The 13807-nt window shown below is 46.1% G+C and overlaps 1 protein-coding gene across 1 annotated transcript in view; it reads left to right on the top strand.

Moving 5' to 3' along the window:
* Positions 1-10187: 10187 nt before the first annotated feature.
* The window catches only part of Ppp4r2 (protein phosphatase 4 regulatory subunit 2), a 44630-nt gene continuing 41010 nt past the window's right edge, over positions 10188-13807 (top strand). Inside the window, exons 1-2 of the mRNA XM_085686799.2 lie at positions 10188-10447; positions 11251-11332. Of these exons, the coding sequence (XP_085542925.1) occupies positions 10414-10447; positions 11251-11332 (116 nt within the window). The 5' untranslated portion in view covers positions 10188-10413. The remainder of the gene's footprint in view (positions 10448-11250; positions 11333-13807) is intronic.

The following is a 13807-nucleotide window of genomic DNA, read 5'->3' as shown; positions in this document are numbered from 1 at the left end:
GGCATGCCTTAGCTGCAGCGTCTCCTCTTTTCCCTCACACATCAGTCACCAACCTTTCTTCCATGTCTGCCACCACAACAGTTCTGTTTTAGCAACTGACCATATCCCCAGCCCGCAGCTAGTGTTCTTTTATGGCTAAGGGTGGGGCTGGTGAGATTACTCAGCTGGTGAAGGCACTTGCTGCCAAGCCTGAGGATCTGAGGTTGACCCCAGGGCTCACGTGGTGGAAGGAGAGAACTGATGCCTGCAAGTATGCTCTGAACACCAAGGTGTGTAGTGGCAATGCATGCCATTTTTAACACACACACACACACACACACATACACACACACACACACACACACACACTAATTTAAATTTTTTTCTTTAAAGAATAAGGGTGAGGGTTCCAAACCAGGCAGGGAATATGCCTGTGAGAAAGGTAGAAATCAGAGGATCAGGGGTTCAGAGTTATCCTGGGCTATGTATAAAGTTTGAGGCCAGCTTGAGGCACACAAGCTTGTCCAAAAGAAACAAAAGAGGGGGCTGGAGAGATGACTCAGAGATTAAGAGCACTGGCTGCTCTTCCAGAGGTCCTGAGTTCAATTCCCAGCAACCACATGGTGGCTCACAACCATCTATAATGAGATCTGGTGTTTTCTTCTGGCCTGCAGAAATACATGCAGGCAGAACACTGTATACATAATAAATAAATCTTTAAAAATTCAGAAAAAGACTCCAAAGAGGGGTAAGGTCAGTAGATGAAATGCTTGCTTTCACGAAACCCACAAACCAGGGTGTGTGGTGTGCTCCCATGCTTTGGAGGAGGAGTCAGAATAATCTGAAGCTCCAGGTCATCTTCTCATTCATGAGTTTGAGGCCAGCTTGAGCTACATGAGATGAGCTGAGAAACAGAGAGAGAGACAGAGGGACAGAGAGAGACAGAGGCAGAGAGAAGCCTTATTTGAAAGGAGACATGGCCTGAAATTGACCCGAGAGCTTTCAGAGGAGTCAGCTCCACCGCAGTGACCAGACCGGCCCTCTCCCTGCCCCAGAACTGCAGAAGGCTACATTTCCATCAATGAGTTAGCAGTAAATCGCCTCTGCGGTTTATAGAAAACAGATACAATCATGGCGTGAGGGAAGGGGACTACACACAGGAAAAAATCTGCTGCATTCTCTTGATGGCACCATTAAAGTGAATGTCACAATGATGGACACACTTGACGCTTTACCATGCTATAGGGTGGAAAGGGAAGACAGCCTCTCTTCACAGCATTCCTGCCAGGCACTTCTGAATGATGCTGAGCAAGGTCCATTTTTATGAGGGACTACGTCTGATGAAGGTATATCAGTGTTCATTTCTTGAGAAAATGAATAGTAATAAGTTGTCTTTGTGGTAGGAATTTACAGGAAGGTTTCGGGAGCCTGTGGTACCTCAAGCACCTTGGTCTTAGGCAGCTCAGAGAAAGTGTTCTTGTATTAGTGCTGTAACTCTTTGCATTTGAAATTATTCAAAAGACAAAGGTAACAAAATCACAGATATTCGGGGCTGGAGAGATGGCTCAGTGGTTAAGAGCACTGGCTGCTCTTCCAGAGGTCCTGAGTTCAATTCCCAGCAACCACATGGTGGCTCACAACCATCTGTAATGGGATCTGGCGCCCTCTTCTGGCAGGCATACATGGAGGCAGAATGTTGTATACATAATAAATAAATAAATCTTAAAAAAAAATCACAGATATTCTTATCAGTTAGCCTAAATAAGAACACCAGGTTATAGTCACTGAGGCAAGTCACCCGCTTAACTGGTTAAATCACCTGTGTTGGCTTCAGGTCACAGCTGAAGAAACAGGCATTTTAGACATTAATGATTTACCTGAGCTCACATAATCAGGAAGTGAGAAGGTGAGAGTTAAACCTAGGTGTCAGATTTGAGACCTTTGTCTAAACCAGCACATTCAATTTTATCATATTACTGATAGTGTATGTGTATCTGTATGATTACATGTGTATGTCTGAGGATTTTCAAAGAAACAGAAACAATGTGTGTGTGTGTATGTGTGTGTGTGTGTGTGTGTGTGTGTGTGTGTGTGTTTGTATGGAAGAGAGATACACACGGTCTCTCATTGAACCTGAACCCAGTGATTCCAGTGAGCTCCAAAGATGATCTTCCTGTTTACCTTTCCAGGACTAGGATTATACACCACACGTGTGGACCTAGTAGTGTGCTGTACACACACACACACACACACACACACACACACACACACGAAAGTGGAGGTGAAAAGGTAAGAGGATGAGAAGGAGAGGGAGGAGAAAGATTGAGAATTATTGTAAGGATTGTCAGAACATTGGCTCCTATCATTATGGATGCTGCCCGTCCTAAAATCTACAGGGTGACTTAACAAGTCAGGTCCCCTGTAGAACCAACCAGATAGAAAATGGTTGCTCTCATTTTGAGAAAGAGGAAGATTTTTGCTGTATTGAGGCCGTAGCCTGACTGCAGGAGGCCCACCCACATTGAGGAAGGCCAGCTGTTCTCAGACGTCCAATGTAGAAACTCACTTGCAGACGTGCTTGAAGTCTGTCGTCCTCCCTTCTCTGGGAACTTCAACCCCTGGCCTGTCTGCTTTATCGGCAGAAGCGTACAAGGCTTGGTGCCTAGGTAGAGTGGTGTGAATGCTTGACCTGAGTCAACCAATCAGATACTTTGTCACTGAGCTGCACCGTTCAGTTGTCCTTAGCAAGCCAATTAGAATGAAGGTGTGTACTTCTGAGCCGGGGAGGGTGATTCAGAGAGAAAAATAGAGGCAAAATGAAGGAAAGAGGAACAGGGCTGGGACGATGCATGGCTGGTAGGTAGAGAGGAAGCCCTAATCGCAGAGAACACTGTCCTCTCCCAGCAATCTCCTGTTTGTTTTTTTTCCCGGCTTCTGGAAGTCCACTTCCACAATGGCTGTCAGGTTGAATGAAGACAGACCTTTATCCAGTCTGTCCGTTGTTTCTCAACGGGCTCCCTAACTGCAGCGCATGTGAGCACCAGCAATGACCATGGTGGTCATGACACCACAGAGCACAGCCTAGGGTCTTTAACAACAGATCCTAAGTTATCTGTCTTTTCACTAAAACCTGTTAGCTTTTGAGAGTCTGGGGGAAGGACAGGAAACCCAGTGGGTTTGTGAAGTATCCTTCATACTTATTTAGAACATTGTGATCAGTCTGCTTTGTCCATCTCAGCTCTATCTTCATATCATTTATGAGATATAAATAAGGACTCAAAGGCATAAATAAATCCCACAGAAATCACAGGACTTCTAAGACTTTATACAGTGAATTTTAATTTTAATTCATTTTAACAGATACATAACGATATAAAAATTGTATACATTTATGGGTATAATCTATGTATCATGATTTTATTTATTTATTATTTATTTATTTTCAAACAGAGATCCTTTATTTAGATCTTTTTGTCCAGAAACTCACTATGTACTTTAGACTGGCCTTGAACTCAGAGATTCATCAGCCTCTATCTCCCGATTATTGAGATTAAAGGCCTATGGCACCACACCTGATTTGTATAATAGTTAAATCAACATAATCTTATCAATCTTCACAAACATTTATCTTTTTTTTTTTTTTGAGACAGAGTTTCTCTGTATATTCCTGGCTGCCCTGGAATTCACTCTATAGACCAGGCTGGCCTCGAACTCAGAGATCTGCTTGCTCTGCCTGGCCTGGGATTAAAGTGCTGAGATTAAAGGTGTGTGCACCACTATCTTCTGGAAACATCATTTTTTAATAATAATAACTTTATTTTTTATTATTATTAAAAATTTTCACCTCCTCCCCTCCTTCCATTTTCCTCCCCCTCCCCTCATTCCCCCTCCCCTTCCCTCTCCAGTCCAAAGAGCAGTCAGGGTTCCCTGCCCTGTGGGAAGTCCAAGGTCCTTCCCCCTCCATCCAGGTCTAGGAAGGTGAGCATCCAAACAGACTAGGTTCTCACAAAGCCAGTACATGTAGTAGAATCAAAACATTTATCATTTTTTTTTATGGTAAAGATTCTCATTCTTTTTTTCTACCATTATTTGTTTGTTTAGTTTCTCTATATATCTAATCTATATCTATCTATCTTTTTTTTTTTAAGACAGGATTTCTCTGTGTAGTCTTGGCTGTCCTGGAACTTACACTATATACCAGGCTGGCCTCGTACTCAAAGATCCATCCGCCTTCCTCTGCCTCTGCCTCCCTAGTGCTGGGAGTAAAGGCATGCACCACCACTGCCTGACAGCGTTGTGATCAGAATCGGTTGTGGAAGGGGGTTGGAGTCTGAGGGAGCCAGGTGAGGACAGGAGCCCTCTCAGTGAATTCCCTACAGGACCACCATTATTATTATTTACTTAATTTTTGAGACAGGTTCTCTTTGTGTAGACCTGGTTGTCCTGGAACTCTCACTAACTTCATAGATCAGGCTGGCCTTGAACTCAGAGGTCCACCTGCCTGGGCCTCCCAAGGACTGGGATTACAGAAATGTTCCACCTTGCTCAGGTTTTTCTAGAATTGTAAATATACACAGTGATGTCATTATCTATGAATAACCTGCTATGAAGGACTCACTGACACCTCCTCTTATATAGCAGATAGAATGACATGCCATAAAAAGGAATTCTTTAGATTGCTTTATATGATTTGAGTTCCAAATGCATGTACACATATGTGAACCTGAACACACATATGTACATACAGACAAAAGCTTGAATATATACATACACACAAAAAATGAACATTTAGGTCTAATTTAAAATTTTTTCAAATTTTTATTTTTAAGTTTTCATTTTTATATATGTCTGTGTGTACACACTGGCTTCTATGTACATCACGTGCCTGTGGGTGCCCAAAGAGACCAGAAGAAGTTGTTGAAAACTGGAGCTACAGGCAGTTGTGATCTGCCATGTGGTGCTGGGAACTGAACCGGGTGCTCTTCGAGAGCAGCAAGTACATTGTAGCCGCCGAACCAGTTCTCCATCCCCTATAGTGCTCATTTCAAAACTAGGTGTCAGTGAATTTTGTCAGTTGCTTATATGTTCTGACATTAAGCCCCTTCCAGAGGAATAGTTTACAGACATGGTCTCCCATTCTCTAGGTTTTTCTTTCGGCTGGCTGCTTTGTTTCCTGAGTGGAAATCCAGATATTTCAACCCAGGCCTGTTTCCTGGTCTCCATCCTGTGGTGACCGGCTGTTGGTTTTTCTTCATTTTTCTTGGGTCTCTTCTTGTCTTTTCCCACAGACTCAGCTCCAAAGGACAGCCAGACCCCAGTAATTCCTGTGGGGTTATAAAAATCTCCCCCCGTGTGTTCTCTGAAGTTACCCTGGGTGTTTTCTCTCTTCCCTTTCTTTCTGCCGCCATCTTCTGTTACCTACTCTCTGCCTTCCTTGTGCTCACGTTCTTCCCCTGCGCGCACACAGTGCAGTGGGGCGACACCCGCCCGCCGGTCTTTGCGGTGGGTTAAGGTCCCTCTCTGGTTTAAGTCTGAAATGTCCCCCACTAGCTCAGTTTGTAATACTTGGTCCCCAGCAGATGGCAATACTTAGGGATACTATGGAATCTTTAGGAAGTGGGGGTGAGGTGGGGTGGGCTGGAGGTGGAGTAGGGGTGGACTGGGGTGGTTTGGGGATGGGCTGGGGTGAACTGGGGGTGGCCTGGAGGAAGTAGTTAGAGGGATTGGCCTTTGAAGCACGTTTGGGGCTCCTGGTTCATGCGATGCTCTCTCTGCTTCTTTATCTGCTATGATGTGAGCAATGCCTCACATAAGCTCCCACCACCATGCACGAGCACATGGTAGCCGTCATTCCTGAACTCCATCCTGCTGGACCTGCTGATTCTTGCCAAAACCCTGTGACTTCTCCCCTGGGCATGTGGAACTGGCATGAAGTTAGCCATTAATTCCAGCACTCTGGAGATAGAGCTAGGTGGATCTCTGTGAATTTGATGCCAGCATGATCAGCAAAGGGAGTTCTAGTTCAGGCAGGTCTGGCAGGTCACCACATGGTGAGATCCTACACCTGCCCCCGCCCCCACCAAAAAACAAAAAACTTAGCAATTTTGGTTACTATTTAATTTTTGTTTGCATTAATTTTCTATTACACATAAGAAATTATCCTGAGTTGGGCATGGTGGTATACTCCTTTAATCCCAGAATTTAGGAGGCAGAGGCAGATGGATCTCTGTGAGTTCAAGGTCAGCCTCATCTACAAAGTGAGTTTCAGAATTGTCAAGGCTCCACAGAGAAACCCTGTCTCCAAAAAATAAGTAAATAAATAAAAAAGAAAAGGAAGAAAGAAAAGAAAAAATTATCCTGAAATTTCAGAAGTGGAAGCATTATAACCATTGTCCTCTTTCATGGCTCCTTTTATCAGTAATTGGGAAGTTGTCCCCACGGGTTGTCCTAGTTGATCTAGCCTTAACCGCAATGCTAGCATCAGCTAGGGCTGCAGTCACGGAAAGAGTGTCCAACCTAAGCTCTCCTCTGCCTTTTTCCACCAGGCTCTTGCCACTAACCAGTGTTCTCATGAGTGACAATTGACTTCTGCCATCAAGCCCTCAGGCAGAAGTCCCCAGGGTCTTCTATGGTACAGCCCTTGCCTTTCACCACACACATTGATTCAATGTAGAGAGAGATTTTACAGAGGCAAGATCTCGGTCAGTCACATCTCGGTCAGTCACATCTCGGTCCTGCTTTTCTCCCAGGGAGTTTGCAGGCTGGCAAGTCAAGAATTCCAGGAAGATGTAGAAAATGAACCAAAAGGAAACAGTCCTCAGGCTCCTCTTTGCCTCTAGTCTCTTTGCAAGCCTGACCTCCAGACAGGACACAAGACAGAAGAGAAGTGCACGCAGCAAGGCCAGCCTAAGGGAACAGGGGGTAGTGTAGTTAAACACAAGACCAGAAATGTATGTATGAGAAAGGTTGCACAGTGAACTACTACAGGGGAGGAGCCTTAAACAGAAAACCCTAAAGGAGCAAGGTGGAGAAATGACCCGTGGAGGCTGGGCATGGCGATCAAGGCCTGTAATCTCAACGCTCAGTAGGCTAAGAAGGCAGGAGGGTAGTGAGCTGGCAGTCAGTATGGGCCACATAGCCAGTTCCACGTCAGCCTTGTCTACAGAGTGCAATTTTGTTCGTAAAATTTTGAGGTGTTGGGGGAGAAAAGGGAGAAGGAAAAGAGAGAGAATAGGACAAGTGAGGAGGGCAGAGGGAGAGAAAAAGAGGGAGGAGGAGAAAAATGAGAAGAGGGGAAAAGGAGAAGTGGAGAGAGGAAGGAGGAAGAAAGGGAGAGAAAAGGCAGACAAGAGATGGGAAGGGAGAGGGAAGAGGGAAAGGAGGAGGAAGTGGACAGAGAGGGAGGAAAAGAAGGGGGAAAGAGGAAAAGGAACTAGAGGAAGACTGGAGAGAGAATATGAGGACAGGAGAGGGAAGGAGGAAGGGGGAAGGAAGGGAGAGAGAGAGAAAGGAGGGAAGGGGAGAGAGGAGGAGGAGAAAGGAATGGAGCCACAGGTTAATAAATAGAGGGGGTGAGGCTTAGCAGGAGAGCGCTTGCCTAGCATGCCAGAGGCCTTGGGTTCCATCCCCAGCACACAGAAAAGAAAGAGCTATGTGAATTCTGAAGAGCCACAAAAAATGTTCCATTTGACCCAAGCTGAGAGTGACGCAAGGAACAAAGCAGCGTGACAGGAATGGACTTGGCTTGTTCTCCAGAGGAAGGTTCCAGTAGAACTCCCTGTAACCTTGTAACAGTAGAATACAAGAGCCACTGGCCGCATTTGGTTCTGAGCACTTGAAACACAGCTGGCTCCAGAGGAATTGGTTTCTATTGAAGAATCTAGGAACTGAATTTTAAATTTCATTGAGTTTGACTCCTTAGATTTAAATATCTGCCCGGGGCTTGTGGCAGCTGTATTGTGCAGCGCAGAATACTTTGATGTCAGAGACTCAGCTCTACGATAGTTAGGGTGGCAGAAAGGAGAAGTTAAATTTCATTGTGGAGTTAGTGGTCCATTTAGAGCTACAGGGACCCACAGCATATGACAGGGATGGCCAATGGTTTCAACATTGTCCTCCCCCAAAACCTTCTTGAGATTGAACACATATTCTGATCAGTGGTGGCCTAAAGATGCAGACAACTTGTCAGCAAAATTGACAGGATTATTTTGGGTATGGGAGTATTTTGCTTGCATCTTTGGCCTAGGGTTAGAGTCTGAGCTATGCTCGTTTAAGATCAACTTTGTAATGGCTTTGTCCAGATTCTGTGTCTTGCCTCAGACAAGTCAAGCAACAGGCTCTTCCCTTCTTTGTTGACAACGTAGTAGGTGGGACTTGAGAAAAGAAGGTTGAATAAGCAATCACTTTTATTTTGTTTTATTTTTAAATTTACTTTTATTTTGTGTATGTGCATGCACGTGTGCATTGTGGAAGTCAGAGGACAACCAGAGGGAATTAGCTTTTCTCTTTCTGCCACATGGGTACCATGGATCAAACTCTGGCTCCAAGCACCAGCTGGTTCTACCTTTTAAAAAAGCTGAAGGTAAAAGTATAAAGCTGAAGGTAAAACGGCTCATGCTGTTAAAAGTCAGTGTGTTAGGTTCTGAGTTCAGGGAACTGTTTTTACATACTTTTTCTCCTTTGGTCAGGGCTGAAGAGCCCCTCCCAGATTCCTGCCCTCTCCTTCCTTGTCTTGTAAGAACTGATGCCCATGATAATAAAACAGCAGCTACCTGAACACTTTGGAATCAATCATAGCCAATGTGTTGATTGCCTCATATCCATCATTCATCCTTTCTTCCTTCCTTCCTTTCTTCCTTCCTTCCTTCCTTCCTTCCTTCCTTCCTTCCTTCCTTCCTTCCTTCCATTGTGTTTTTGTGGGCAGTGGGCATGTCTAAGTATCAGAGGACAACTTGTGGGAGTCAGTTCTCGCCTTCCACCATGCAAGGCCCCAGAAAATTAACTTAGGTCCTAGCTTGGCAGGAAGTGTCTTTACCTGTGAACCATCTCTCTGACCTTACTTACAATGAGAAAAGCGAGGCTTCAAGGGTTGAGGACTTAGCTCAGTGGTAGAGCCTTACCCAGCATGTGCAGGGCTCTGGGATGCTCACATATACACTGAGGCTTGGGGAATTTCTTGAGTTTAGGTTACTAGCCGAAGTTCACACAGGGAGAAGAGATGAGATAAAAATCCAGTGTCTAGATTTTCAGGCTTTTGGTCACTCAGTTGTAGCCATCACTTCTCACCAAATATCAAAGTTGGGCTTAGGCAGGCAATAGTAAGTCTGTTTTGTTTTGAAAATGCATAGGGGCCAGGAAGTGGCCCCAGCAGGTAAAGGCATTTACCAGGAAGACTCAGGGGTCTGTGTTTCATCCATGGAAGGGGTAAAGAGAAAAAAGTTGTCCTCTGACCTCACATGCATGCTGTGACACACTCCATCCCCAGTACAGAAGTCAATAGACTACATATTTAAAAAGGAAAAGACATACTGGGCTGGAATGTGGCTCGGTTGGTAAAATGCTTGCTAATCCTGGGTTTGTATCTTAGCACCCATAAAACCAGGAATGGTGGCACACCTCTATCTTCCTAACACTTGGGAGGGGAAGTCAAAAGAATGAATAGCATAAGATCATTTTCTAGTTTGGGAAACATAAGATTCTTGGGAATAAAAACAAAACAAAATGAAGCCTGGTGGTGGTGGCCCATGTCTTTAATCCCAGCACTTGGAGGCAGTTCGAGGCCAGCCTGGTCTACAGAGCGAGTAGACAGCCAGGGAGGCACAGAAAAACCCTGTCTTGAAAAACCACCTCTCCCACCACCACCAATAACAACAACAAAAAAAGCCCAAAATTGGAAAACATATTCTCTGAGCTCCAGTGATCATTGTAGCAGTACACAGTGATTGGCACCAGTGCCATCAGTGCACGGATGGGGAAACCGAGGTTCTGAGAGGCAAAGAGACACATTACACATCACAGGCACTCAGTTGCTTCAGAGTGCACTGGCAGCCGCGGGCTCCGAACTCGCGCCTCCCGCAGCGCACGCGCACTGGACCGAACCGAGCGCGCGCGCACACACGGACGTGTGCGAGTGCGCGCGCGCGTGGCGGGAGCGAGGACGACAGCTGGGGGGCGGGGGGAGCGTGCGCGCGCTGACGTGCCGGGCGCCATGTTGGAGGGCTGGTGGTAGCGGCTCGGGGAGGTTCTCGCTCTGTCGGTCTCGCTCCGTCTCTCGCTTCCCCCCCGGCTCCCTCCGGGACCCCCCCTCCCCGGTCGCCGGCGTGTGGCGGAGTGTGTGCGAGGGCGGGGGCGGGCGTCGGGGGGGCGGGGGCGGGCGCCGCGGCCCCCGGGACGGCGGCCGAGGGAGGCGCCGGCGGCGAGGGACTCCGCGGCGCCATGGACGTCGAGAGGCTGCAGGAGGCGCTGAAAGGTGGGGGTCGCCGCGCTGCCGGCCGCGCGCTCGGGCGGAGGCCGCCCGCGTCTCCCCGCGGTCCCCGGGCCGGGCTTTGTGTGGGCCTCGGGGGTGGGGGGAGGGGAGCGCCTGGCACCGGCGCGGCCTCGTCGTGCGGCGGCGGCGGCGGCGGCGGTGGCCTCTGGGCCTGGGGAGCTCCGCTCGCCCTCACCACGCCGGGACTGAGGCTTGGCGAGCAACAGGCTCGAGAACACTGCTTCCCAAACTTGAAACTGCGGGGTCCTGGCGTCCTGAGAACCCCCTTTTGACATCCAGGAGCATTTGGGGGTGGCGGCTTTAGTGGAGTGACTTGGGAGTAGCTGCATTCAGATATGCTGCGGGAATCGGGGCTGGGATCGGATGCTGGGGCTCCCCTGCACCGCTCTTGGGGAAACACTGTGAAGGATGGTTTAGTGAGGTGGAGTGCCCCCTTTAGGAGAATTCGCGCTGTCGGTGGAAAAGGATGACACGGAGGTAGGAACTCGGGTGACTGCGAGTATTCGGGCGAGAGGTTGATTTTCTTTCGTTTTTGTTTTGTTTTTCGAGACAAGGTTTCTCTCTGTACACTTGGCTGCCCTGGAGCTCACTCTATAGATCGGGTTGGGCTCGAACTCAGAGATCCGCCTGCCTCGGCCTCCTGAATGCTAGGATTAAAGGCGTGCGCCTCCACGCCCCGCTGAGACCAATTTTCTTGTTTTCTAATGTAGAGAAAGACTTTGTGAATAAAGTTTTCTTGGAGAGGACGTATTGATAACCTTTTTTTCCCCCTTCCCCTTATCTAGATTTTGAGAAGAGGGGGAAAAAGGAAGTTTGTCCTGTCCTGGATCAGTTTCTCTGTCACGTAGCCAAGACTGGAGAAACCATGTAAGTAGTAGCATGGGTTCATGTTTAGAGTTGTTTAAGAAGGTGGGAAAAGGATTTCAGAACGCTCACATAATAGACGACCCTGGGGATGGGTGAGACAGCCCAACTGGTTAAGTAAGTGTTTGCTACCAGGCCTGAGGACGTGTTTCATCTGGAAATTCCACTTAGGGAGTCCCACTTAATGGAAGGCGAGAACTGACTCCAAGAAGTTGTCTTCGAACTCATAAGAATAAATCAATAAGTTTAGTAAAAAATTAGAGATACTTTAGTTAAAGATCACAATGAAGGCAAGACTCCTGGTGTGTAGCCTAACAATTGTTAAGAATCTATCAAAGTTTCCTGAATATCTGCTTTGACACAAGGAGAACCTGCTAGCCTGAAGGAACCATAGAAAAGAATGTTTCAATATGGTGTTCTTGATTATTGAAAGCAGGCTTATTCCCACAAGTTTGTGGCTTTGATACTATTAGGGAGTTGTTTGGCATTTTTTTGTGCTATCCTGTATCCAGTCTTTTGTTGTCATATTTACCCTTGTGTTGTTTGACATCTAACTTGTATTTATTAGGGCGATTATATGACACATTCCAGATGAAGTTGTCTCTGTCCTGACAGACTCTATCGCTAACTGACTACATATACCCAATATCTTACTAGGCTTGTTTCCAAATGTTAGTCTGAACTTACACTGTATTTTTCAAAAGGAAAAATTTGGTTTATTCTGTAGTTCGTGTAGTAGAAGTTGCTTTCACTCTCTGGCTCAGGTACGTTGTGTAAGACAGTCTGTAAACTGAGGATGGTCGGGTGAGGAACAGACAAGAGAAAAGGGTATTTTGGGTTCAGTGTTAGTGAACTCTGCTTAGTTTTAGTATAACATTCAGCAAGTAATTATGTATCTTCTCTGTCATTATCATTTTTCAGACATGGTCTCATTCTGTAGCCCTGGTTGAATTTGAACTCAGTGATCCTTACTGTCCCTGCCTTCCAGGATTAAAGTTTTGGGCAGCTGAACCTGGCAGTTTTTATTTTTATTTTTTAAGGCAGGTTCCAGCTCCGGCTCAGATGACTCTGAATTATTAGGTAGCCTAGACTGACCTCAAACTCTAGACAGTCCTATCTCAGCCACCAAGTATTGGGATTACAGATGTGAGCTGCTCCCCTCAGCTTTCCTCGTTGTTGTTGCTGACGTCGTCATATTATTATTACTACTACTATTGGCACTGGAGCTGGAACCTAGACAAGAGCTCTTCCACTGAGCTACATTCTCAGCTCCCTTAAAAATTTTGAGCTAATGTCTCTTTAAGGTACCTACCCTGACTCTGAATTTAGGTTCTTTCTGCTTTCATCTCTGTAGTGCTGGGATTACATGCAGGCCCCAACATGCTCAGCTCTGTCTTTGTTAACAAGTGTTCATTTCTTACAAGATTTGCTTATGACTATAGTTTAACTTTCTAATAAGTAACTGGATTTCAGGAAGAAAAAATACCTGGTGTAGTGCATAATTTAGTAGTTATACAAGCAGAACCTCTTCAGTGGTCTATTAAAATATATCTATCATGGCCAGGAGGTAAGTGGTACACACCTTTAATCCCAGGATTTGGGAGGTTGGTGGATCTCTGTGTTCAAGGCCAACCTGATCAGTGTGAGTTTTTGGATAGTCTGGGCTATACAGAGAAACCCTGTCTTAAATGAAACAGTCGAACGGCAGTGGTGGCGCACGTCTTTAATCCCAGCACTTGAGAGGCAGAGGCAGGTGGATTTCTGTGAGTTCAGGGCTAAGAATGGAATCTTTGCCAGGCATGGTGGGGCCCAGCAGAGGGTTAAAGACAGAGACAAGCAGATCTGTGAGTTGGAGAATAACTTGTTGTATAATCAGTTCCAGGACAGCCAAGGCTACACAGTGAGTCCCTTTCTTAAGAAACAAAAATCTTGCTGTGCTGGAGAGATAGATAGCTCAGTGGTTCCAGAGGACTCAGTTCTGATTTCTTGTAACCACTTGTAGGCTCACAACTCTCTGTAACTACAGTTCCAGAGGAGCTGATGGCCTCTTCTGGCCTCCATGGGCACAGTCCTGTGGTGCACATTTATATGTTATGTGCGCATTATATGTAGGCAGAACACACAAAATGGATGCAAGTCACTAGTTTTACTTATATAGAAAAGCCTAAAAATGACTAGGTGCCACCTTTTAAAAATAAATGACTCCCTAAAATATCATTGCCTCTTTTGGTTGTGTTGTTGACAGGAGTAAGCTATTTCTGTATTACTAGAAGAAAAGGGTTTTATTTCCTCAAGTTTTGTTTTTTACTTGCAAGATTATCTTAGCTGGGTGTTAGTGGAATGGTTCGTGCTTTTAATCCCAGAATTTGAGAGGCAAAGGCAGGCAGATCGCTTAAGTTTACGGCCAGCTTGGTCTACAGAGTAAGTTCCAGGACAGCCAAGGTTATGCAAAGAAACACCTTCTTGGAAAAGGGGGAG

Source organism: Myodes glareolus, chromosome 3 (genome assembly GCF_982192425.1).
Source record: "Myodes glareolus chromosome 3, mMyoGla1.1, whole genome shotgun sequence".
NCBI classification, from domain to species: domain Eukaryota; kingdom Metazoa; phylum Chordata; class Mammalia; order Rodentia; family Cricetidae; genus Myodes; species Myodes glareolus.
Note: the sequence above shows the minus strand (reverse complement) of the source record. Positions and strands in the feature narration are given on the sequence as shown.